Genomic DNA, 24521 nt, shown 5'->3' with positions numbered 1-24521 from the left:
CAAGGGTCAAAAGGTCAAACATCCACACAAACATAGACCTATGCCAGTTTACGCAATGCCAAATACGGCAACAACACTAAAGTTGTTTTAAGGCTCTGTCAAACTACTGGTATGATTTTGTAATGGATCTAGAAATACTAACATTTTTATATAATGACTAACATAAAAAAACTAAAACAAAAATCCACTTGTGTGTGATTTTATTTTGAAAAAAGTTGATCATCTTAAACATAGTAAAGCTGCTAAAGTTAAACAGATAATTGCTTTAATATTTTTCATACATGTATATTACTCTATTTTATATATATATATATATATATATATATATATATATATATATATATATATTGTTGTAATAACTAAAACTATTGCAATTGTTTTCTATAATTAAAATATTACACATATATAAATACTGTACTAGTCTACAAATAATACTAAAAATAACACTGCTATATAGCTAAATGCAATTAATTTTCGAGACAGGACTATTGATTTTAGTTTTTCTCCTCAAATCGATTTTGAAAACCAACAAGTTTTAAAAGTTGTGCTACCAAATAAAAGTGTGAAAAACGTTATACCTTATTATGAACAGCAGAACCACTGCAAAGGAGGACGATTTGAGCACAAGTCAGAGACACAAAAAGATTCTTGTGGACTGATGTGCGATCCGATTTCGGGATGCTGTTAAAACAAAGAAACAGTTTTCGTAAATTGAATGGCAAATGTTTATGAAATAAGAAAAATCAGGCATAATTGTATTTATTTTGGTAATCCAGATGAAGTGTGTGTGTGTGTGTGGGCCATAAATCTCTTAAAGAAATCAGCTTGGCTGATACTACGCTGATTAACCTCCCTTTGTGTGACCCTTTCCTTTAATTAACTCCCCTGTAATGTCACCATAAAACTTCAACTTCGAGCTCATTTGGCACGGAGCGCTAATTAGCCGATTAGTGGTTTTCAATAAGTATTCAGTCTCACGCCTGAGCACTATTGACAAGCGCTGGGACTGAGCTCACAGACTGTGATTGCGAACGACTGCATGCTGCTTAGAGTTGAGCAAATGTTATGCTATGTCGGGACCTTTATGAACTCAACACTAGAAGTCAGTCATCATAAAGATAAGATAGTGAATCAAATGATGCCAAAGCACATCATAGAATGGGAATATGCCATTGGTGTGGTAGTGCATCCGTGAAAACCACTTACTCTAACACGGTAAACAGCATCAAGGTCACCACCAGTGCGCAGAGAGAGGCTCCGGATCCGATAAACGTCAGCTTCGTCAAAATGCTCTCCTCTTTAGCACTCCACTGCAGGGAAAAGACCCATCAAAACACAACGATCTTGTATTCCTCACACTCTGTCTGTCTCTCAATCGAACTGTCTGGAGGTATACGTTAACTACCATATATATATGAGGGGTTGATGACTCTCATTGCATTGGATGGTGATATAGCGGCACTAAATGTCAATGAGAGATCATATTTGCTCCTTATGAAGTTCTACAAGGGAACTTCTCACATAATTGTGAATACAAAAATCACAAAAGCTACTATTACGACGCTTGCTTTTGTAAGCTAACAGTGACCTCTACTGGACAGATTGCTGTGTAACAGAAAATATGATCAGTAAAGACATTATCGTGTATGTTCTATTATACCATATTTACGTTACGTCTGTACACGTTTTATTTAGAAATAAAATGTGTATAATGTGCATTTATTATATGCCTCATACATTTTATTTTATATCCTTTATTTTTACACACACACACATATATATATATATATATATATATATATATATATATATATATATATATATATATATATATATATATATATATATATATATATATATATATATATATATATATATATACACACACCGTTCAGGCAAAACATTTTGACCTAATATTGTGCTTGTCCCTTTTTGCTGCCAAAACAGCCCTGACCCATCAAGGCATGGACTCCACTACCCCTGAAGTTGTGCTGTGGTATCTGGCACCAAGATTTTAGCAGCAGATCCTTTAAGTCCTGTACAGTGCAAGGTGGAGCCTCCATGGATCAGACTTGTTTATTCAGCACATCCCACTGATGCTGTGTGTGTAAAAAATATCAGTTGGGACTCTTGAAAGCCGGTGGTCAAATACAGCATTCTCCCAGGAAAAATCAAACACATGCTTTCTCCACTTGATGCTCCAAGATTAGATTGAGATCTGGGGAATTTGGAACCCAAGTCAACACCTCAAACTTGTCAAACCATTACTGAACCATTTTTGCTTAATGGCTTGGCACATAATTCTGCTGAAAGAGGCCACATCCACAAGGGAATACAGTTTCTATGAAAGGGTGTACATGTTCTGCAACAATGCTTAGGTAGGTGGTACATGTTAAAGTAACATCCACATGATGGCAGAACCCAAGGTTTCCCCGCAGAACACTGCCTCCGCTGGCTTGCCTTCTTCCCATAGTGCATCCTGGTGCTATGTGTTCCCCAGGTAAGCAACACAAACGCACCGGAACATCAAAGTGATGTAAAAGAAAACATGATTCATCAGACCAGGCCACCTTCTTCCATTGCTCTATGGCCCTGTTCTGATGCTCACTTACCCACTGTTGGAGCTTTCGGTGGTGGACAGGGATAAGCATGGGCACCCTGACTGGTCTGTGAATATGCAGCCCCATACGGAATAAACTGCGATGCACTGTGTATTCTGACACCTTTCTATCAGAACCAGCATTAACTTCTTGCGCTACAGTAGCTCGTCTGTTTGATCGGACCACATGGGCCAGCGTTTCACTCCCCACGGCTTCCACCAGCTTCTGTTACTAGTAGCACAAAAGCGAAACTCTGCTGTCATTATGTTAAGCCCCGCCCACCGACTCTATACACAATGTGATTGGCCTGACCAGAGTTTGGTTTTTACAGCTCAGAAGGGTATTGAGAGTTGCTAGGCGACACTCGCGGCGGATTAGATTTAATGCCGCTAGGGTGCATCTAGATTTCTTGGCTAACTTGGACTACTTTTGATAGATACTGACCACTGCAGACTGGAAAAACCCCACAAGAGATGCAATTTTGGAGATGCTCTGACCCAGTCGTCTAGCCATCACAATTTGGCTCTTGTCAAACTCACTCAAATCCTTACGCTTACCCATTTACTGCCAACAACATATCAACTTTAAAGTCAAAATGTTCAATTGCTGCCCCCGACCCACTAAAAGGTGCCATGATGAAGAGATAATCAGTGTTCACCTGTCAGTGGTCAATGTTATGCCTGATCAGTATACAAATTATTATATTACTATAAATATTTATTTATAAATAAATAAAACAATGATTAAACAGTTATTATAATATAAAAATTATAGCAGTGTTGCTATTGTTAACTAAAACTATTACAATCATTTTAGCTTGTTCAAATAAAATCTTAAAAATAAAATAAATATAAGATTTTGTGTTTTCTCCATAAATTATAAATGTTACCTTGGTAATGTACATATAACAATTATATTTATTGATATATTTCTATAATATTTTTGTTACAGTTCAAAGCACATCCTCTAAACATACCGGCGGCTCCAAATAATTCATGAGGACAGCAAAATTGGTGGTGTGGTTGCAAAAGCAGGATGTGACATCAGGAGAAGAAGGCAACACTCTGCACCCTTTATTGGACCAATCACTTGTATGACCCGCCCTTTGGACATGAGACACTAAATCAGACTCAAACAAGAAACTGCAATGTGAAAAAACACCAGTTAGTAGTTTAGCAACATGATTGCATTCACTTACATGAATTCGGTATTCCAAAAGACGCAGATGGGCGGGACTTGTTTGGAATACTCTGCCTAAAGGAAGAAGAAAAAAAAAAACTTTTCTATGTCAGAACATTATTATTTTAGTATCACTGGTATACTGTTATAGTTTAATTTTCATTTTAGTTTAAGTTTTAGTAATTTTGTTGTGTTTTTGTCTTAAACCTATGTTAGCGTTTATTCAAACATATTAACTTTTAAAAATAGCAAATAAGAGTGTTTTTTTTTTACCATAATTCCAGACGATAGTGTGTACTGGACAGAGACGGGAACATTTTCTGTTTTCAGCACATCCCTCACTGTCGCTGAGATTACTGCTGTGGCTAGCTGACCAGTGTGATGCCTAAAAATAAAGGAACAGAATAAATAGCCAAAATTAGTCTTTTTCTGCCAAAGATTTATTTGATCCGATACCTGGCATTCTGCAGTACCATTAGCAGCTGCTAGCCGACTGCTTTAAAGCGCTCCCTTAAGTGTGCGAGTGCTCTGTAAAGAGTGTCAACGGTTTCTATTTACAGCATGTTTTTGCAGCATTGATCATTGTAGCCAATCACAGACATATCTGTTGAGTGTGTTAACACAATGGCCGATCAGAGGTGCTTAAGTTAAGAGGTGCAGAATCTGCTCAACACAACTGAAAACACCGGAGTTTGTTAAGTGCGAGTTCTGCACTCTCACAAATCATTTTATTATAACCAACTAAGTATGAACACGATGTCAATAAAAGATTCATTGCAACGTTTCATTGATTATAACAGGAGTTTTAACAAAAGCACAGCTTTGTGTACCTCGCGTTGTAATCGACAACTTCAGTGGTTATAATAACGGTGATCTTTGCTCACTTTCTGTATATAATATTGCTGCTAAGACACATTGCAGGGTTTCTGTATTGACAACCATATTTAAATGCGTGACTGAATCCAATTGACAGTGATAACCAGAGCAATGGACAGAACCAAATTGAAAAATGCAACCAGGAATCATGTCTCCTGACATTTATATGAGCCTTATTGCAACGCCAAGGAAATCCCTAAAGAAAATTTGCCTGTGAACGCTTTGTATAAATACAATTTAGGTAGGTCCAAATCCGTGTGATCACATATCATTGTTATAGTGTCATATTTTCCAGTCCTAAAACTTGTATAGTTTTTGTCAGTGCTAATTTAAAAGCATCCAATCATGCCGAATATATGACGGTAAATATTTAACTGATGAGCTGTCAATACAATATATAACAATACAATATATATAGGGTATGATTTTACCCCCAAATTCAACATACTGAGACAAAATGATAACTTCAAATCCATGTGTTGCCGCCTGGAGTTAATTTGTTTCTGTGAATTGCAGTGATCCATTTGCTTATCTTATTTGTAACTTTTCCGCAGTCTGTAAAAACATACCTCAGATTTCTTGTCATATCTATTTGTGCGTTCAATTTCAAAACTCTTTCCCATTTTAGCTGTGTTGTGTTTTTCACCACATTCACGCTGAAAACCAATGCTGCTGCTCAGTCTTTTTGCCACCTAGTGGGGGTAACTAACTAACCACAGTCACGGTGACATCACATGCATACCCTATATAGACCTGCCACTTCTATATAATGAGTAATGCGTTACTTTATTGTTCACTTTTCGGACACTCAGTAACTTTTTACATTTCATTCTACTGACTTTATATATGGAATAAGCACATTTGTTTTATGATTTTTCCTGACAGTGATAATTTTTTATTTCACAAATAAATAGGATAAGTTAATATTACAAAAATGTATTTTTGATTTGTTGTCAGTACTGGGCTCATAGTTCACATCTGTAAGGTACTTTGTACTGTGTGTGTGGATGGATGACCATGTTCGCCTACGGCCACCAAATACCATTTTGACCCAGGAAAAACTGATAGGATTACAATAGTAATTTTTTAATGAAAAGATTTTAGGTGTGCAGAGATTTAGGAGGCTCTTGCTAACCTCTTGCCATCTTGCCATTGTTGGTCAGAAGGGGTTTTGACCTCCAGCCTGGATGACTTCTCTACCAGGTTACTGTAGTAGGTATAAATAAGCATCACTTCCTTGTGGCCTGTCAAATAATATTAGAAGATAGAGGTTATAAAAAGTGACATTTATCTTTAAAAATAAGCAATTTACCCTATTCTCACCCAGTGAAAAGACTCTCTGCATTTCTGACTCTGGTATGATGATCTCATCATGGCCACTGAACTGACCGCCGTGGAGCGATGGCTTGAACACACAACTGCAGCTCATCTGCACCAGCCCTCGCGGCTCCAGATGAATATCTAAGGAAACAAAAAGTCTTGTGACTCTTGATATAAGAAACACTCATCGTTGTTTGTATGTATTTTTACGGTAGGACAACCAAACTAGCCATAAATATTATTATGGCTAAATATTACTGAAACTGCTTGAATACAACAGACAAGAGAGGTTTATCTTTATTACTTCACTTCTCAAAAGAACAAATATTGACTCCTATTTGTCAGAAGCCTGAGATGATGCTACCTAGTCATGCTAAATGAGGCAAAAAACAATACCCATGTTCTTTGTTGACATTGTGAAGCTTTTGTGCTCGGCCCATAGCTGATCCGCCAACGTCCACAGCAGCTTGTCAATGTTCTCTACCATTATCAGCGCTCCGAGGTAATTCTGAGATAATACAGGAAACAGACTCATAAACCTGACATAAGAGTAACCACCCTTTTTTTTTAGAGGATTTGGTTCCAGGAGAGCAGGGTAGAACCAAATTCAATCCCACAACATACCCCATGATCTCTCAAATCCTCCCATTGTTCGGCCATATCAGGGTCGATGAGTCGGCTTACTAGTTCCAAGCAATTGCGGATCATGGAAATGTAGACCTCAGTGGGAACAGCTATTTTATTAAGTTGAGCAGCCTTCTCAATGGTTTCAGTGAGGTACAGGAGATCAGAATGTGTAATGATGTCTGCATTGCTGTCCATAATTCTCAATATGACACTCAAGAGGAAAATATGGCGAGTCATTTCATTCTCAGAGAACAAGGTTACATTTGTATTCTCTGTATTCTAAGAGAATAAGAAAAAGACATAAAATGCAATGTCAAATTATATTATATATGTTAATGCTGACTATAATTTGATCTCAAATAATGAATGAAAGGTGAACAATGGATGAAAATGATTTACAATGCTAAGAAGCCATTTCTCAGTGAAATCTGGAGGTTTATAGAGAATCAAATAAAAATTTGTCTAACTCACAGGTTTGGAATGAAACTCATTGCTGACTTTTGAGAAGAACGAGGTCCCAGGAAAACCTAAGAAGTCCAGCTGCTCTGAAATAAAGAAGGAACATTTTATCACAGTATTGCCAGAGCTCCAAACAAAAAACTAAGAAGTCACAGACACCTAAAATACAACATATTTTTCAAATGAATCTTTACTTACAAATTTTCATTTGAGCAACCAGTGAATTAATAAACTAACCTCACAACATTTAAATCACAATTATGGTTCCTGGTTCATTTTTAATAAGACATAACAGAAAAAAGATGTGTGGTTCAGTGAGTCATATTCTGACGGTGTATCCCAATTTGTATACTATCCATCCTAAATAGTATTCGGAAATATAATTAGTACGTCCCAAATCGTAGAATGTTGAAAAGAGTATTCCAAAGATACCTGGGTGGTCTATTTTCGGTTAGAATTATAAGTGCAGATAAACGCACACTGTAACGGCTAACATTGGCCACAACCCATTGCAAGTTGGACAAGGATTCGATTAGAACTACAAATGTGGATAAAAAGTGATAAAAAAAAAAATACAAACATGGCAGATGTGAGAGTTGGCGGCGGTTAAGTAGAAAGGTTTAGATAAAGGGGTTTGAATCAGTATCTAACTTGACGAAAATATAATTATTTAATATTATCCACATTATTTTTCAGCTGCGGCAGCATTGTGAACTTTTGTAATGTACGTTTGGCCATTAACTTTTGAATGCATCATTATATTGATGGGAGATGTGCGAGTTGGTGGTTAAGTAGAAAGGTTTACATAAAGGGTTTTGAGTCAATCAGTATCTAACTTGGACGAAAATATATTTATTTAATATTATCCACATTATTTTTCAGCTGCGGCAGCATTGTGAACTTTTGTAATGATACGTTTGGCCATTAACTTTTAAATGCATCACTAAAATTATAATCGAAGTTATTCAACTAAATATACAAATAAAATTAATTAATTAATTAGGTCTTATTTAATTCTATAAACTATAATACTAATCTGCCAAAATTGTCGCTATATGATAAATTAATATATGCTGATAACATCAGTTTTCTCCAGAACAGTACAGCCAAATCAAATTTTGTTGCAATATTGTCCTGTTTAACACTGAAGCTACTTTGAAACAATTGTCATTTTAAAAGCGCTCTATACATTTTCAGATTCTCCAAAAATCTGAAGCAGTTCACATACTTTTTCTTGCAACTGTATGTGTACTACTACTTCGCAAAAAGAGCACATTCCTTTGAGGTCATAGTATAAGTAGGAGAATTGGGATGCAGCATGATTCTAACTATAACTTACAAGGTTCAAAAGAGTCATTTGTCCATTAATTGGACATGTTGCATGTACTCTAACGAAATCGCAAAAGCTTTTCCAATGGAGATGTACACTTTTATTAAATATCATTACTCGAAAGCAGGTGATCACCTTTCGGGAACAGGCAAACACTCCCTCTGTGCATCCGACATGAGTCATTAATCAGAGTCCCACTTGCAGGGTCAAAGGTTACACAGGCCTTGTTAGACATGAGGACTGAAAAATTGGGATGAAAGCCAGAGATAAGTTGGTCTGATGGTTGGCTTTTGGAACCTAAAAGAAACAAGAAAGAAAAATAGTTTAGTAGAAAATGTATCCTTTTGAGCAAAGTCTGGGGCTGCTGAACAGCCGGCAAGCTAAGTTTGCTTCTAGTCTGCCAATTTTAGAGGTCACCATGAGTCATAGTTCTTGAGCTCTGCAAGGAACATATGTCCTTTCTTAAAAAAAGAATAAGAAAATCTAAGTCCATGACTAATGTGATGGCAAACGTATGAACCGAAGGGTGGGTCTCAGCATTACCACATAGATGAAATATTTACAACCATCTCAGCCTGAGGCTTCCAATCACAACTTGGCTGTATTTACATTGGTGGAAAAGTGGAAATTTATGAATAATGCAAAGATTTGAGGGCGCAATACCACCTCCACCATCTCTACCTTGACACGGCGAGTTCCTTCTGTGTGTCTGTAGTGATGTCTCTATTTCCAGAACGGACTCATTCCATTTGAAGAACAAGCCAGAGGCAACGGGTGAACAAAATTTTTCCATGCTTTGGATTTCACTGTCAACCAACAAACGATCCCACATGTACAGTTGCGTAACGTTCCCACAAAGCGCATTGTCTCCGCTGTAGCCTCCATAGGTCTCCTGATCTTGTCCAATCATGAAAAGGCCATCGCCTCCGATGTAATTCAATGAGTTGAGGGAGTTCCCGGAACCCATCACCGTTCCATCCACCCAGATGCCCCACTTTCCACTATTCGCAACCAAGCTTGCACACACAAAGTGCCAGGAGGCATCATTGGGAAAACCTGTTATGTAGGTGGTATTTGAACCATGCACCAGCAATGCAAGCTGAACGGGATCATTCCCTGTGATTCGCGCTTGGAGTTGGAATTCTTTAATGTATGAACTTATGGCGTACGAGAAGACTGTGGAAAGTCCATGGCAAGCTGGATCAAGCTGTAGGTGAGCGCAAACCGTTAGCGCTTCCATGTTAGGGAACTTATGGTGGAGGCGAGCCGATTTCCGGTGTGGCCGCACTGGAAATTCCAGCATGTATATATCTGGAGGTTCTAGAAAACAAATTTAATATTTATTAAAGAGCAATACAAATGCAAATGTAGTAAATGTGAGATGAGCAGGGAAATGTAGGATATGGAATGTACCATTTTTCTGAAACATGCCTGCACTTTCTATCCACACGGGTTGGGTGATATTCAGGGACCGCAGAAAACCGTTCAGCTTTTGAATCTCTTCGGTACTGGACACCACCGCTAAGGTCCCTGAACGCTGGAGGCAGAGCTTGTGGGCACTGAGCCATGGCTGGCGATCTGGCACGTACTCAGGGTAAAAGTCATCATGTGTAAGCAGGGTTTTGCTCTCCACTGTAAACATGGGAGTATTTTGTTCAGATTCAAACAGCCTTGCATCTTATGCACTTGACACTTTATGTGTAACAAACTGTGAACAAATTCTGTTCATGTGATTTTAAATGGATATGGATTGTTAGTTAGATTTTTATACCTTTATAACATCTGTTTTATATAATATTAAGATGATTATAACAGGAATCAGTTATCCATTATTAGTGGTAGCGAAACACTTGACTAGTGTTTACTAGTTACTTGGGGAAAAAAGCAATCTGATTACATAACTCCCAACACTGTCCAAGAGCCTACATCTAAATGTTATGCAAATTACAATTGCATTTAAACTTTGAATCTTGTATGAATGCTGTGCTTACCTTTTTCCATGCAGTGATGAATGAGTACCTTAAAGTTAAAAAGGTTTGTAATTATATATAAATAAATAACATTACTTCATTTAAATAAGCATTACATTTATATAAATTATATGGTTCTGTTACAATATATAACCATAAGTTTTCATAAAAGGATGATTTTTTTACAACATAATGTCAAACACATTTTATTAGAATAGTCTATATCTAAGTTACTTACAATAATGTTGGAGCAAATAATTTTCAACAGGTTCATCCTGCAAACAAAACACTAATTAACAGTTACAACTTTAACAGCTCATAAACGTATAAATGGACACTAAAATTAAACCGTTTAAAAAAAATACAGGGGAAAAAAAATCATTAACGTTACTTGAGGTCAGCTCTAGCAGAAACGTCAAGCAATAATGACTATGTATTTAAAAGCCACTGAATTAAACCGCACATTACCTGATATGAGATAACGTTTTAGTCCTAAGTCATAAATGTCATTTTATATGTCGAAAAGTAAAGTTTAGCAAACGGTTTGCGTGCGCTTTCCGTTGAACTTCTTCTGAGGAACTCCTGTGTGAGATCATGATGAGAAACAGCGCGCGCCTCCCGCTCGAAGAGGAGAGAGTAATTCCCGCCACTCCCCTCGCGATAGACATGACGTTTTGAGTTTGTGAGGGTCGCATTTTGTTGTCAGTTATAAATTAAATCTTCGAATTTATGTAAACGTGTGTCTATGCTGTAAAGAAATCAACATTTGCCTACAACAGTGGGGACAAATTAAAATAAGAAAGACGTAATTTTACCCTTTTTTTGGTTACCATTTCAAATAAGTAATTTTAATATAACTTATTTTAAATAAAATTATTTTGTGGCCCCTTAAAAGTATACATACTTCAGATAAAAGTTTCTGTAAAATATACAACAAAAACATTAGTGTAGGGAAATGTTTGAAATTGAATCATATTCCAATGAATGCTATGCGACCAAGAATTCATACACACATTTACTATCTTTGTGGGTGTTCTCGGTAGACAAATTTTTTTTTTGTACAGACTGTTTATTCTATTCCCTTACACTAACCCTACCCATTACAGAAAACAAAACAAAACAAAAACTCATTCTGTATGATTTATAAGCTTGTTGTCTCTTGACATGAGTCCCCATAAGTAAGCTATGCATTCAGGTTGAGATCCCCACCAGGATAGAGAAACATGAACACACACAGTTATATTATTATTATATTATCATATAAAATATAAAAGTTAGATAAAATATAAACGGCATGCAGTTCGCATAAATAGGAAACCAGACTTCTTGTCCCAGTGAGTGTTTATTACTGAAAGTATAAATTAGTGTGAAACAAATACATGATGTACTTTACTAAAGTAAATGCTAAAAATCTCCATGCGAATGAAATTGTGAAACACCAGCACTGCCAAGCCTGTGCAAATGTTTAAAGTGCAAAAAATATATCCAGAAGAGCACGAGTTATAAAAGACTTATGTGCTTGATCATTTGCAAAATAAACAGAAACCCATCTTCTTCAGTTATACTATTAAGCCCTTCATTAAAATCCTACAATTAAATACAAACTATTGTAGGCCTGAATGAGTGCTTCTGTAAATACATCAAAATGAAAAGAGAGCCAATTTTAGCAATAACCATTATACCCAGCGTGGTTATATACATGACTAGTACCCTTGAATCCAAATCACACCCAGCGGGCATCTCTGGAACACGTGCTAATGCCTGAGGAAAGAGAATACACAACTTTAGGCACGGTCCGATTTTGGTTGCCATATTGAAAGCATTGCTGGTAGTGTCTATTTGTGCCCAGCATCTCTATTCCATCTTCAAACACCGCTGGCAAAGCCTGAAGAGCCGAGAGCACTTTATCACGGGCAACCATGATGTTCTTCGCACACAGAAGCTGACGACTGTCAGATCGTCTTCCAGCCATGTTGCACGGAAGGCCATTGATGACATCTTCAATCGTCTTGGATGAAGACCGTATCGATTGACTAAGGCCATCATCGCCACTCCCTGTATTATACATTAATAAAATGAAGTCATGTCACATATTTGTCATAATCGTGTGAGTTTCATATGCATGTTATTGTGGACAGAATGCCATACCTCTCAGACAGCGTGACAGAGACAAGTGGAGGTCTTTGATCGCCCTGTTCAGCTTGAGTAGTTCAACGGTTGTGTTATGGACATCAGACAAATCTGAGCCATCGTCTTCCTCAGAACGATTCTCAGTGGAACCTGATCTCTCCTGTGAAAAAACAGGTATGAACAAACATCTCTTAAGCATGAAATCCAAACCAGACTAATCCAAACCACCCAAAAAAGACAAAATTGAAAACAAAACAAAAGCAAATTAAATCAGACCAAAAGCTCAAACTACACAAAAACCAAAACGAAACAGCCTCCCCAAAATATAACTACACTATACAACCAAACAAAAACAAACAATAAAAAATAACCACACCAAACAAATCTCCCTAAAACAAGACAAACAAAAGCGATATAAACCACACCAAAACCTCAAACTAAACAAAAACCAAACACCCCTTCGAAAGTTTTACAAGCAAACAAAAAAAAAAAAAACCAGACCAAACCTCCCTAAAACCAGACAAAAGCTTAATAAACACAACAAAACCTCAAACAAACTAAACAAAAACAAACCCCAAAACAACCTAACTAAATGAAACAAAAACTTAATAGCAAATAATCATAAAACAGCATAAAATAAATAAATTACACCAAAAAACACAGCAAACAAAACAACAACAAATCATAATAAAATTATATATTATTATTATTATATTATATTATATTATATTATATTATATTATATTATACATTTGGTTTTGTGGTCGTGTTTTTAATTTATTTAGTTTTCTTTTTCTAAAGTATAAATTACTGTGTAATTTATTTGTTTTAGCCCATAGGGTTTAGGTACAGTGGGTGGGTTTAAGGAAATGGGTGAGTAGGTGAGATGCATCCATTTTTCCTTATCCCAGCATCCCATTCTCTTGCTGAACAATAACAACGAGCCTGTAGTTTGTGTATTGAAGATAACAGTTACAGCCACATTAAGGTGACAGATGACACTCCACTCAATCCATTTATTTTCTAAACAGCAAAACGACCCAAGACGTGCGATAAGACCGCTCAGGTTCGGCGTTTTACAAGCACTGTCCCCCTCAGTCATTGTTAGGGTGGTCATCAATCCAAAACATTTTAACCTCAATGACAAAAACAGCTGTTTGTAAGGCGTACCGACAAACAGCAGTTGAAGTAGCTTTTCAGAGTGTGAGCGACATCATTCACTAACGATTGCTGATCCTGTAAAACAATAAAAATCAACAAAGATTAAAAAATGATTCTAAAGTGTGCGTGTTTAAATCAATTCATATAAAACATGGAAAATGCATTTACACTATTAAAGGGATAGTTCACCCAAAAATTAAAATTTTCATCATTTACTCACCCTCGTGTTGTTCCAAACCGGTATGAGTTTCTTTCTTCTGCTGAACACAAAAAACATTTGGAAGAATGTTTGTAAAAAAATCACCACTGACTACCATAGTATTTTTCCCCCACTATGGTAGTCAATGGTTGCTCTATCTGCTTGGTTACAAACATTCTTCCCAAATATCTTCTTTTGTGTTTAGCAGAACAAAGAAACTCATACAGGTTTGGAGCAACTTGAAAGTGAGAAAATTATAGAATTTTCATTTTTGGATGAACTATCCCTTTAACTGGATCAATCAAGATTTCACTGTAAGGTTATTTCTTGAGTTTGCGATGATATTCCATGGTATTTATTAGGTGAAATATTTATTAAGAGAGCTTACTGGTGTTCCAGCGCGAGTCATCTGAGTATCTTGAACCATCTCATTAGAGATTCTCAGACCCATGAAGAGAAGATCCGTAACACTTTGATGCATCCCATCCTGCAAGGACTCCACAACTGACCTCTAAAAGAAAAAGAGCAAAGAGAAACAGTAGTATGACTTCATTCAGGTTGTTGTTTTTTATTCTGATATTTAACGACTGGTCAAACCTTTACTATTGGGCTGCAAAATGCAAAAGATGAAATCTACCCACATTGTTTATGTCCTCTGAATCAAGTTCAGTCAAATGAAGATCAGTCCCATTCACTGCCGCCAGCAAACCGATAGTTTTGAGAGCCACGTTCATACAATTGTCAACCTTCCTCCGGGCCTCTGTTACCATGGAGGAGATCTCAGAGTCACAACCCTGAAAGACCAAGACACAGAAAGGAGAACCATGAAGACATGTATTAGCAACACTTCAGAGTTTGAAAATACAATTTCCAACTGATATCAATTACTTTTCAATTAATTTTACAAAAAAATAAGCAGCTTGAAATCACTGCTTCCAACCACTAGAATATGGAAATAACTTTTACTGTACCTTCTGATCAGACTGTATAAAAGTATGTGTCATGTTTTTCACTGCATCTTAAATCAAGATGCATTTACCGGAGATTAAAAATGACAATTTCTGTGAAATTTAAATTAAAATGAAGTGAGTTTATGATTAAAATATGAACAAATATATGCCAGTGGGCTTATTAAAAATTCCCTTTGAATTAATCTGATTTTTCTAACTCATTGACAGATATTTGTTCCTGTTCTAAGCAAACTCACTTTTTTCAGCAAGACTTAATCTTTATGTTTACATCTCAAGTAAATAATCTTAAAGATTTTTTATATATAATTGATTTATAAACACATATAATTGATATATAAACACATTATTATGTTTTTGTTTTTATATTTTAATCTAGAACCAATATAGAAAACAAAAGTGATTCAAAAATATAATACATTATTTTAAAACCAAATTAAAACATTGAAGAAACCCATCAAAACACATTTTTATATTTTCTACAGTCCCTCTATAGATATAAAATAACCACTGAACACAACATGCAACAATTGTTTTATTGATTGACTATGAACCCCCAATGAGCACCTGAATGAGCAATTGAAGGTAGCCTCCGATTTTCTTGACCTCCGTCTTGAGCTCCTCTACTCTCTGAGGCACTGTGTTAGAGCTGGGCTTAATGCTGGAGACCCAGTGCCTAGTGATGAACACGGCCCTTTCAACAGCAGAGGTGGCCTTCACCAGATGAGTCTGGGCTTCAGTACTGCAGGCAAACACTGCTCACATACACACAAACAGAACTAAATGAGGCTCTTTGTGTAGCGCTGTGATGACAGAGGTGTTGTGCATTCATACCGAGCTTAATATTGACACTGATGAATGGCTCTGTTGATTTAGGTTTGTTAAAAACACTTGGTCGCTTACGGTTCTCCTGACTGTCGTCAAGGTGCTCGTAAAGGTCCGTGATGGACCTCACGGCGCTGTGAATCGCCAACAGGTCTAGGGTCAATTTGTCGGCCAAGCTTTCGTTCTCTTCGGCCGACTGACAGGAGCGCAGACGTGAGACGGCAGAACCAATCAGATCTTTGCAAATGCCTGGAAGGGCGGAGTCAGACGTGCTAGAGTGCAGGGAGGGCGGCTTGTTCATCAGACCTGAAAAAAGAGACACGGAATATCAAAGCCACTCAAAATTTCCCAGGGTGATGCAGTCATATTTTTTAAGTGGGTTTAAAAAAAAAAGCTAGTCTCTTATTTTTATTATCATTTATATGCTACTTTAGCATTTAATTGCATTTTGAATTAGTTTTAATTTTTTATTATTTATAAATAATAATAAAAAAATATTATTTATAGTTTTCATTTTATATAAAAGCATTTTGAAGAAGGTTTCAACTGTGTTTTGTCCATACATTGCTTTTTTGATCCCCATTGACTTACACTGTTTTAACCCCATTGACATTCAATGTATAAAAAAAAAAAAGTTAACCTCCCTTCCCCCTCGAAACAACGCCTTTTTTCTTCATGACGCGTGTGTCTTGGCAGAGGGTGGGACTAAATATCCTCCACAAATGACTGCAAAAACTGCCATTCAGATCTGCCTTCAATTAGTTAGCACCACCCAACTTCCTACTATCCAACCGATTCCCAAAGGACGAAATCAAGCCCTGCCCTACGTTAAATTTTTTGTTACTCTTTTCAAACCCTGAGAGCAATCAATAATAGAAGTTGTCTAAATAAAATAAAATATATATAATAATATTTATTATATAATATAATCTTCTGTGGAAGTCTCAGGACCAAAACATGTTTGTCCAATCATTGCATTCGGTCCGACTCCAATGGGATGTCCTACCTGCCTTAAAGGTTCATGAAACCCCAAAACACTTTTTTGAGATGTAAACAGATATGTATAGGCTGCACATCATTGAAAACACTAAGGCTATTTATTAATGTTATTCATATGTAAAAAAAAAGTTATTTTTGCATTTTTCAGGGCGATTTCTGTCTTCCGGTTTGAAAAGCTGAGTCGGAGCAACGTCACAAATGCTGACGTCAGCGTGTGCTTTTCGGCCCAAGTATGGGCTGCTGGGGACATGCTAACCTCGACCGCTCCGAGCGATTCTCGATATATATTCATGACATAAAGCTCATTCAGTCCAATCACTGCGCTGTAGTATGCATACAAGATAATTTAGTCAATATGCATGAGACAGTCACTTCTGTCAGGCTCGTCTTCCATCATTATTGTAGAGACATGGTGGGGAAGTTTTGGAAGCAGCGTGCGGAAAAGTCAAGGAGGAAAGTGAGGGCGTTATGCTGATACGAAGTAACGTAAAGGGCGCCGAGCGAGCTGTAACTGGGCGCCGTCTGTGGAAGCCTTTGCTACAAAGGCTCGGTAAAGTAAAATTAACTTGAGGAATCGCACGCCGAACCTGCAAGCGTTGACTATCTAATTTATGTCAGGAGTGCAAAATAACCGATCTGTAGGCTAATGAACAATATTTTTGATGAAATATCAACAAGAATCAAAAGCCACGTCCTCTCGGTTTTATTTGTGGTTACAGACATGCACTAAACCGCATATTTTCGGGCTATGTCTCACTGTAACTGCTGCTGTTGGTTTGGCTAATCTTAATGAACCTAATGACACTCCCCTATTTATGCAAAGCATTCCCTCTTTCCACACAATACCATCCCGCCTTTTCAGAGTCGACCACTCCCCTTTTCAAATCGAAGGTGTGAAAAAACACCACTGCAGCAGGGGGGTTTCATGACCCTTTAATATGTCAACACTATCAATGCCGAAATAATTCTGCAGAAGTCAGGCGCTATAAGTCATTTATGTTCATTATTACTGTAATGTTAAATGACAACTCCGGTGAGAAATGAACCTAGGGGTAATTAACAGATGGTTACCGAATAGATCGTTCTCTGGGATGCGTTTTCTTGAAAATCGAATGTTAAGAGATTTATCTCTAAAAACAGATTAGCTTATAATGCTTGTCTATGGGGCACAGGGTAGACACAGGGTGGTAAAATTAAATCGCTAGTTAATACCACTAACAAGGCTCAAAATAGCCTCACACTAACACAGTAGCATAATGAGGGTCCCTACATGCAAACCGAAGCATTGAGAACTTTGTAAGTGGACAGGCATCATCTCGAAAAACAGTCTCGATGAATCGATCTACGTGCGCTGTTCTAAGTGAGCTGGTCGATAGGAATTAAGTTTGTGAAATGTAATGACATGGACATTTTTATTTTCTCTGTTGTGTTCAGTGTTTTCTTCCGGAAACAACGGACCATATGAGATTCCAAGTCACAGTTCATCACTTAGCAGAGCTCTCGTCGCTCGATGAGTCGAGACTGTTTTCCAAGATGGCGCCTGTCCATCTTGCCTCTCCATCTGTCCAAGTTTTTAGCCTTGTTAGTGGTATTAACTAGCGATTTAATTTCACTACTCTGTGCCCCATAGACTAGTGTTATAAGCTAATCTGTTTTTAAAGATAAAACTCTTTACATTCGATTTCCATGAAAACGCATCCCAGAGAACGATATACTCGCTAACCATCTGTTAATTACCCCTAGGTTCATTTCTCACCGGAGTTGTCCTTTAAGTGCTTTGAGACATTTTTACAGATGACGCAAATTGACGATATTTGCGTCACCGGAGTAATTTTTCCAGAAATAAAATCATTCGAATCATTCGATCATTCAAATATAATCCAGGGTTTCTACTGATAGAAATCCATATGCTAATCGCTGAAGTAACCTTTTATTGTCTATTGACATATCAGGCCATTTTATGATTAATTGAAATTTCTTACATACAGTTCCTTTAAACTTCATATAAATGAAGCCACTTCATTTTAAACATATAGAGGATATAAAAGCTACTTTACCAGTGGACTGTGAGGGACCACAATGTAGGCTTTGAATAGGGTGCACTCGGATTTCATAGAGACGCCCAGATATCCTCCTGCTCTTTAGTAAGCTTCTACTCCTGGGTCACAAGAAACAGAAACATCTGAACTTGAACCATCATTAACATTCACATAATTCTTATTCAACAGCCAGTTACATGATGTACACTTTAAAGTGAACATCCTTAACTTTTAATTTCAAGGAGTGAAAGAAACGAGAGGAAATCACAGGCAGAAAAGCAAAAGAATATCTATAAGCTTTGAGAAGAAGGTCTTCAGAGGTGTAGAAGAGGTTTTGATTCACCAATACTGAGTTTTGCTGGTCACATCTTCACGAAGGCAGTGAAAATAGGTTAAAAATGCTGCAGGAATGTGCTTTTCCTGAGGGCTTGGTTTATAGGTGGAAAAATAATATCATGGTAGAAGACAAGAACCAGTATTGAGCACAAAGTCTGTTCCTTCGTTCCTCAAGAACAGAAATCAGAACAGCACCATCGTGGACTAATAAATTCAAATACCTTCTGCGAGAGAAAGATGAGGTTGAGGAAGAGGCAGATAGGTCCGGTTCCCACTCATCATTAGGGTCGTAAAACACGTCGTCATCTTTAGAGCCGCTCTCCCCCTACAGCCAATAAACATCAGACTTGATTTAGCCTCCGATTCTTTTATGATAATAAGAACAAATGCCAATACTACATGCTTCCTGCTTTTACTGGGTAATTACAAGGAAATAAACAGGCTTCAAATGGCCTCATGTATTATTGTGTTCAAACAACCAATTTGTAGGTTAGCACTGTCCAAATCAAGTGTAGCACAGTTTCAAACGCCAAGTGAATTGCTACACAAAACAAACAAAACAAAAAAACGAAATAAAACAGAACTAAAAAATTAGTTTACTGAAGCTAGCTCAAGCAGCATGTTTACGCCTAGAACTGTGTGAACATCTGTTATTAAGCCACCTGCTCGATTTCCCTCATGGCAGCCAAGTTGCTATGAAACTTCTCCAGACTCCAGAAGGTGGAAATTCCCAGTTTGGTGTTCTGAACTTGGACCTGCAGTTGGGCGTCTCCACCCTCGTTCTCTTTATCGCTTGTCTCATGTCTGTTGTGAAAACACAAACCCACATCTTCTTTCATACAAACGCTTTAATCTTCAGAATGAACAAGGCAGAATTTTTCCAAAAAATACTCACTTATTGATAAATTTACTATACTACTGAAAAATATGTTTTGTTTTATAAATGTCCTCCCAAAGTGCAATAAACGTCCTCACAAAGGGCAATGTACAGCCAAGTAGCTGGACAAATTTTTCCAGAAAAAATGTACCTGCTGAAGACTGTGTGTTTCCTGAGTTTGGCACTGATTTTGTTTGCTTCTTCAATCATCAAAGACAACTTCATGGCGTCCCACTGCGGGTAGGCTGCAAACACTGAAGAAATATATGGTGAATACCACACGGTTAAGAACATTACTAATAGAAAAGTGTGTATGTACCTGTTTTAGCAGTCTGGGTCACTTTAAGAGCACGTTTCCTCTCAATCTGAGCAAGATCTTCTGCAATCTTCTTCTTTTCTGCCTCAAGGGCCTCCACAATTTTAGCATGACGGACATCATGATCAGCCAACGCCTATGAGATGTTTTAAATTAAAAATTAAAAATAAAAAATAAATCTGAAAAAGGTCACAAATTTAAAAATACTTTAAACGTAAATAGCTAAAATAAATAATATATCTAAAACCAAGTAAACTAAATAAATAAAACCATAACTAAACAACTAAAGTTAACATCACATAAATACAACTAATAATTAATTGAATAACTAACAAAATAAACTATATAACTAAAATTAAGTAACTAAGTAAATCAGACCAGGGGATGCATTGCAAGTTTTACACATTTCGCACTAGTGGATCATAACCGGGTTGTAAGTGCTGATTCAAAATACCAAAAGAAGAAACAGGAGCAAGAGACAAAAAATAGAGAGTAGGCAATTTATTGAAAACTGCATTTAAACTCAAACAGGCCGTTCATCAGCTCATCAAAAGTTTAAGATCATAGCCATAAAAAGGACAAATCTGCACAAAAATACAGCTTTCATGTCATTGTCCTTCAAGCAGTCATACTGTCAAGATCTCCTGATGTCAAAGGCAAAAAGGCTTCCTCTCTTTGAACGTAGCAGGATTGTTGAGCTGCACAAGCAAGGCCTTTTGCAACGCGCTATCGCTGCTGAGGTTGGATGCAGTAAGACAGTCATTTTACATATCTTAAAAAATCCTGAGAGTTATGGGACAAAAAAGTCAAGTGGTAGACCCAAAAAGATTTCACCTGTACAGATCCGCAGGATCCGACGGGTTGTCCGTGAAGACACAGGTCGATCCTCAACCCAAATTAAGGCCCTTACTGATGCTGACTGCAGCCCAATAACCATAAGACGTCATCTGCTAGAGAAGGGCTTCAAGAACAAAAAACGTCTTCAAAGGCCACATCTCCTCCCACGACACAAACTTGCCTGTTTAGAAATCCTTTTAGCATCCCTCGTGACCGAGGGTCTCTGTCTGTGCGGTAATGCCTGGGTCTTTCAACAGGACTACGCTGCAATTCACAACGCCCGCCTGATGAAGGACTTCTTCCAGGAGAATAACGTTGCTCTTTTGGGTCATCCTGCGTGTTCCCCTGATCTAAATCCCATTGAGAACATTTGGGGATGGATGGCAAGGGAAGTTTACAAAAATGGACGTCAGTTCCAGACAGTGGATGCCCTTTGTGAAGCCATCTTCACCACATGGAGCAACGTTCCCACCAGACTCCTGGAAACAGTCGCATCAAGCATGCCGAAACGAGTTTTTGAAGTGATCAACAAGAATGGTGGGGCTACTCACTACTGAGTCCTTTTTTGACACTTTTAGTACTGTTGTGCATTTATTTTGGGCTATGGTCTTAAACTTTTGATCAGCTGATGAACAGCCTGTTTGAGTTTAAATGCAGTTTTCAATAAATTGCCTACTCTCTATTTTTTGTCTCTTGCTCCTGTTTCTTCTTTTTAGAAGCAGCACTTACAACCCGGTTATGATCCACAAGTGCGAAATGTGTAAAACTTGCAATGCATCCCCTGGTCTTAAGATTTTGTTCAGGAATGTATAAAAAAGTAACCAATTAAATATAACTAAAGGTTTAAAAAAAAAAAAATAATAATAATAATAATAATAATAATAATAATTCACAAAATAAATAAATAAATAAATAAATAAATAAATAAATAAATATTACTATTATTATTATAATAATATATATATATATATATATATATATATATATATATATATATATATATATATATATATATATATATATATATATATATACATATATATATATATAAATAAAATGGACTCCACCAGACCCCTGAAGGTGTGTTGTGGGATCTGCACCAAGATGTTAGCAGCAGATTATTTAAGTCCTGTAAGTTGCGAGATGGGGTATCCGTGGATTGGACTTGTTTGCTTAGCACATCCCACAGATGCTCAATTTGATTGAGATGTGAGGACTTCGAAGGCCAAGTCAACACCTCAAACTTGTTATTGTTCTCCTTAAACAATTCCTGAATTATTTTTGCTATATGGCAGGGTGGATTATCCTGCTGAAAGAGCCACAGTCCCCAGGGAATACGGTTTCCATGATTTGGGTGTTCATGGTCTGCAACAATGCATAGGTTGTTTGTATGTGTCAAAGTAATATCCACATGATGGCAGGACCCAAGGTTTCCCTGCAGAACAATGCCCACAGCATGATCGCACTCCGCCCACCGGCTTGCCTTCTTCCCATAGTGCATCCTGTTGCCATGTGCTCCCCAGGTAAGCCACAGACACACACCCAGCCATACACATGATGTAAAAGAAAATGTGATTCATCAGACCAGGCCACCTTCTTCAATGGCTCCGTGGTCGAGTCCTCATGCTCAAGAGTCCACTGTTGGAGCTTTCGGCGGTGGACAGGGGTCAGCATGGGCCCCATGACTGGTCTGCGGTTATGCAGCCCCATACGCAACAAACTGCGATGCACTGTGTATTCTGACACCCTTCTATCAGAACAGCATTAACTTCTTGAGCAATTTTAACTACAGTAGCTTGTCTGTTTGATCGGACCATATGGGGTAGCCTTCACTCCCCCCCACGTGCATCAATGAGCCTTGGTCGCCCATGACCCTGTCGCTGATTCACCCCTGTTCCTTCCTTTGACCACTTTTGATAGATACTGACCACTGCAGACCGGGAACAACACAATTTGTCCCTGGTCAAAATCCTTATGCTTGCCCAGTTTTCCTGTTTCTAACGCATCAACTTTGAGGACAAAATGTTGACTTGGTGCCAAACTTTTGTCCTCAAAGCTGATGTTTTTTGTATTTTTATTTTTTACATATAAAAAATGCCTTTATATATGATCAAAGATGAATTAAGAATTAAAATGTATGTTGACCACATATGAACCATTGCAGAGTATTGTCTCCTTAAAACTGCAGTGAACCAAAAACAAGAGTGGTTTGAAACATCCCTAATAACATCTCAACTCTGTAACCAATCCAGTCAACATCTGGGGCAGGGCTTTTCCTACAATCATTTCTAAGGATAGTGATTTTTAGAAGGCTCTGAGATGGGGAACATCCCGTCCCCATGATCATGGTTTGTGTAACATTATTAGCGGTTTGATAACGTAGCCAAGCCAAAGGCTAATCATATCAATTACTCTTATGTGTCACCTTTAATACAAATTCAAAAATGAGCATCAATCTTGATTAAATCTGGTCTGTACCTGTCTAGTAGCCTGTGCTTCCATCTGCAGACGTCTTTTATGGGTGTTGACTTCCTGCTCCAGTAGAGACTTTGCTGTATGCAGTTGCTCTATCTGGCTGACGACCATCTTTTTATCCAGCTCCTGTTTTCTTTTCCTTTCACTTTCCTCCTCCTGAGGATGCATTTGATTAACTGGAGAATACTGGAGTCACACATGCTATACATCGACATGCACCTGCTTACCAGCTCTCTCTCCAGAGCTCTGATCCTGTTCTCGTACAGACTCTTCTGTTCGCAAAGCTCTTTCTGTGCCATCTCTTTGGCCACCTGAATGCCCTGCATCATCTCCTCTTTGGCCTTCAACCGAGCCTCCTCAATCTCCGCTTCAAGTCTATGAAGAAACGTGATGATTAAAATCAAGAAAGTCAAATATGAGTTCCTGTAGTGGAACATCTTGGGCTTATACTCACTGAGCTCTCTGGGCTGACATCAGCTCATTTCTGGCAAACTCAAAGTCTTTTTGACCATCTCCACCGTTCCAACAGGACGCACGCTTCCCACACTGAACCTCAGCGGGGTGGTTGAAACGAAAATAGTGATCACCTCCAAGAATCACACGGTCTCCCTAAAAGAGAGTCAAAAGTGGATTAACAACTTCATGATTTATGTGGCGGTCCTCAGAACGGACATCATTTCAGAGGTTTCACTTCAGAACAGCAATAAGTGCTTACGTGGTGGAGAACGGTGACCTCAGACACAAGATGTCCATTCAAAAAGGTCTTAGCGTTCGGCATCGGTTTAATGCTGATGGTACCTTTCACACTAGAGATGACACTGAAAACAAGAACACATTTTAAAAATAGATCAGTTTACATTAGATATATTGAATAATCAAAATGAAATTAAAGAAAAGTAAGCATCATTTTAGGTTTTCGGGTCAATTTGACCCACGAGGGAAGGAAATTGTGCTAATTTTTTACGAAGAAAAAAGTGATAGTGTATCTTTAACCTGAT

The 24521-nt window shown here is 37.6% G+C and overlaps 2 protein-coding genes across 8 annotated transcripts in view; both read right to left on the bottom strand.

The window, feature by feature from the left end:
• The window catches only part of LOC137040431 (adhesion G-protein coupled receptor D2), a 91829-nt gene extending 80854 nt beyond the window's left edge, over nt 1-10975 (bottom strand). For all 7 annotated transcript variants that reach the window (XR_010897894.1, XM_067416048.1, XM_067416046.1 and 4 more), the window contains exons 1-16: nt 10830-10975; nt 10600-10636; nt 10383-10410; nt 9805-10023; nt 9073-9711; nt 8527-8688; nt 7074-7147; nt 6600-6881; nt 6372-6483; nt 5979-6116; nt 5791-5899; nt 4053-4164; nt 3799-3854; nt 3577-3703; nt 1207-1310; nt 579-681 (exon numbers count right to left, since the gene is read on the bottom strand). Coding sequence is in view for 6 of the 7 variants with exons in the window: in XM_067416048.1 (XP_067272149.1) it covers nt 579-681; nt 1207-1310; nt 3577-3703; nt 3799-3854; nt 4053-4164; nt 5791-5899; nt 5979-6116; nt 6372-6483; nt 6600-6881; nt 7074-7147; nt 8527-8688; nt 9073-9711; nt 9805-10023; nt 10383-10410; nt 10600-10635 (2301 nt within the window). In the remaining variant the exon portion in view is untranslated. The remainder of the gene's footprint in view (nt 1-578; nt 682-1206; nt 1311-3576; nt 3704-3798; nt 3855-4052; nt 4165-5790; nt 5900-5978; nt 6117-6371; nt 6484-6599; nt 6882-7073; nt 7148-8526; nt 8689-9072; nt 9712-9804; nt 10024-10382; nt 10411-10599; nt 10637-10829) is intronic.
• A 786-nt stretch (nt 10976-11761) lies between these two features.
• Nucleotides 11762-24521, bottom strand: part of kif14 (kinesin family member 14) — a 23842-nt gene continuing 11082 nt past the window's right edge. Inside the window, exons 14-29 of the mRNA XM_067414845.1 lie at nt 24239-24341; nt 23978-24132; nt 23751-23898; nt 23527-23679; nt 20215-20347; nt 20047-20149; nt 19681-19822; nt 19240-19343; nt 18701-18801; nt 15723-15950; nt 15387-15574; nt 14493-14645; nt 14240-14362; nt 13662-13727; nt 12510-12651; nt 11762-12416 (exon numbers count right to left, since the gene is read on the bottom strand). Of these exons, the coding sequence (XP_067270946.1) occupies nt 12085-12416; nt 12510-12651; nt 13662-13727; nt 14240-14362; nt 14493-14645; nt 15387-15574; nt 15723-15950; nt 18701-18801; nt 19240-19343; nt 19681-19822; nt 20047-20149; nt 20215-20347; nt 23527-23679; nt 23751-23898; nt 23978-24132; nt 24239-24341 (2374 nt within the window). The 3' untranslated portion in view covers nt 11762-12084. The remainder of the gene's footprint in view (nt 12417-12509; nt 12652-13661; nt 13728-14239; nt 14363-14492; nt 14646-15386; nt 15575-15722; nt 15951-18700; nt 18802-19239; nt 19344-19680; nt 19823-20046; nt 20150-20214; nt 20348-23526; nt 23680-23750; nt 23899-23977; nt 24133-24238; nt 24342-24521) is intronic.

This window comes from Pseudorasbora parva, chromosome 14 (genome assembly GCF_024679245.1).
Source record: "Pseudorasbora parva isolate DD20220531a chromosome 14, ASM2467924v1, whole genome shotgun sequence".
NCBI lineage: Eukaryota > Metazoa > Chordata > Actinopteri > Cypriniformes > Gobionidae > Pseudorasbora > Pseudorasbora parva.
This window is presented reverse-complemented; position numbering and strand designations above follow the sequence as displayed.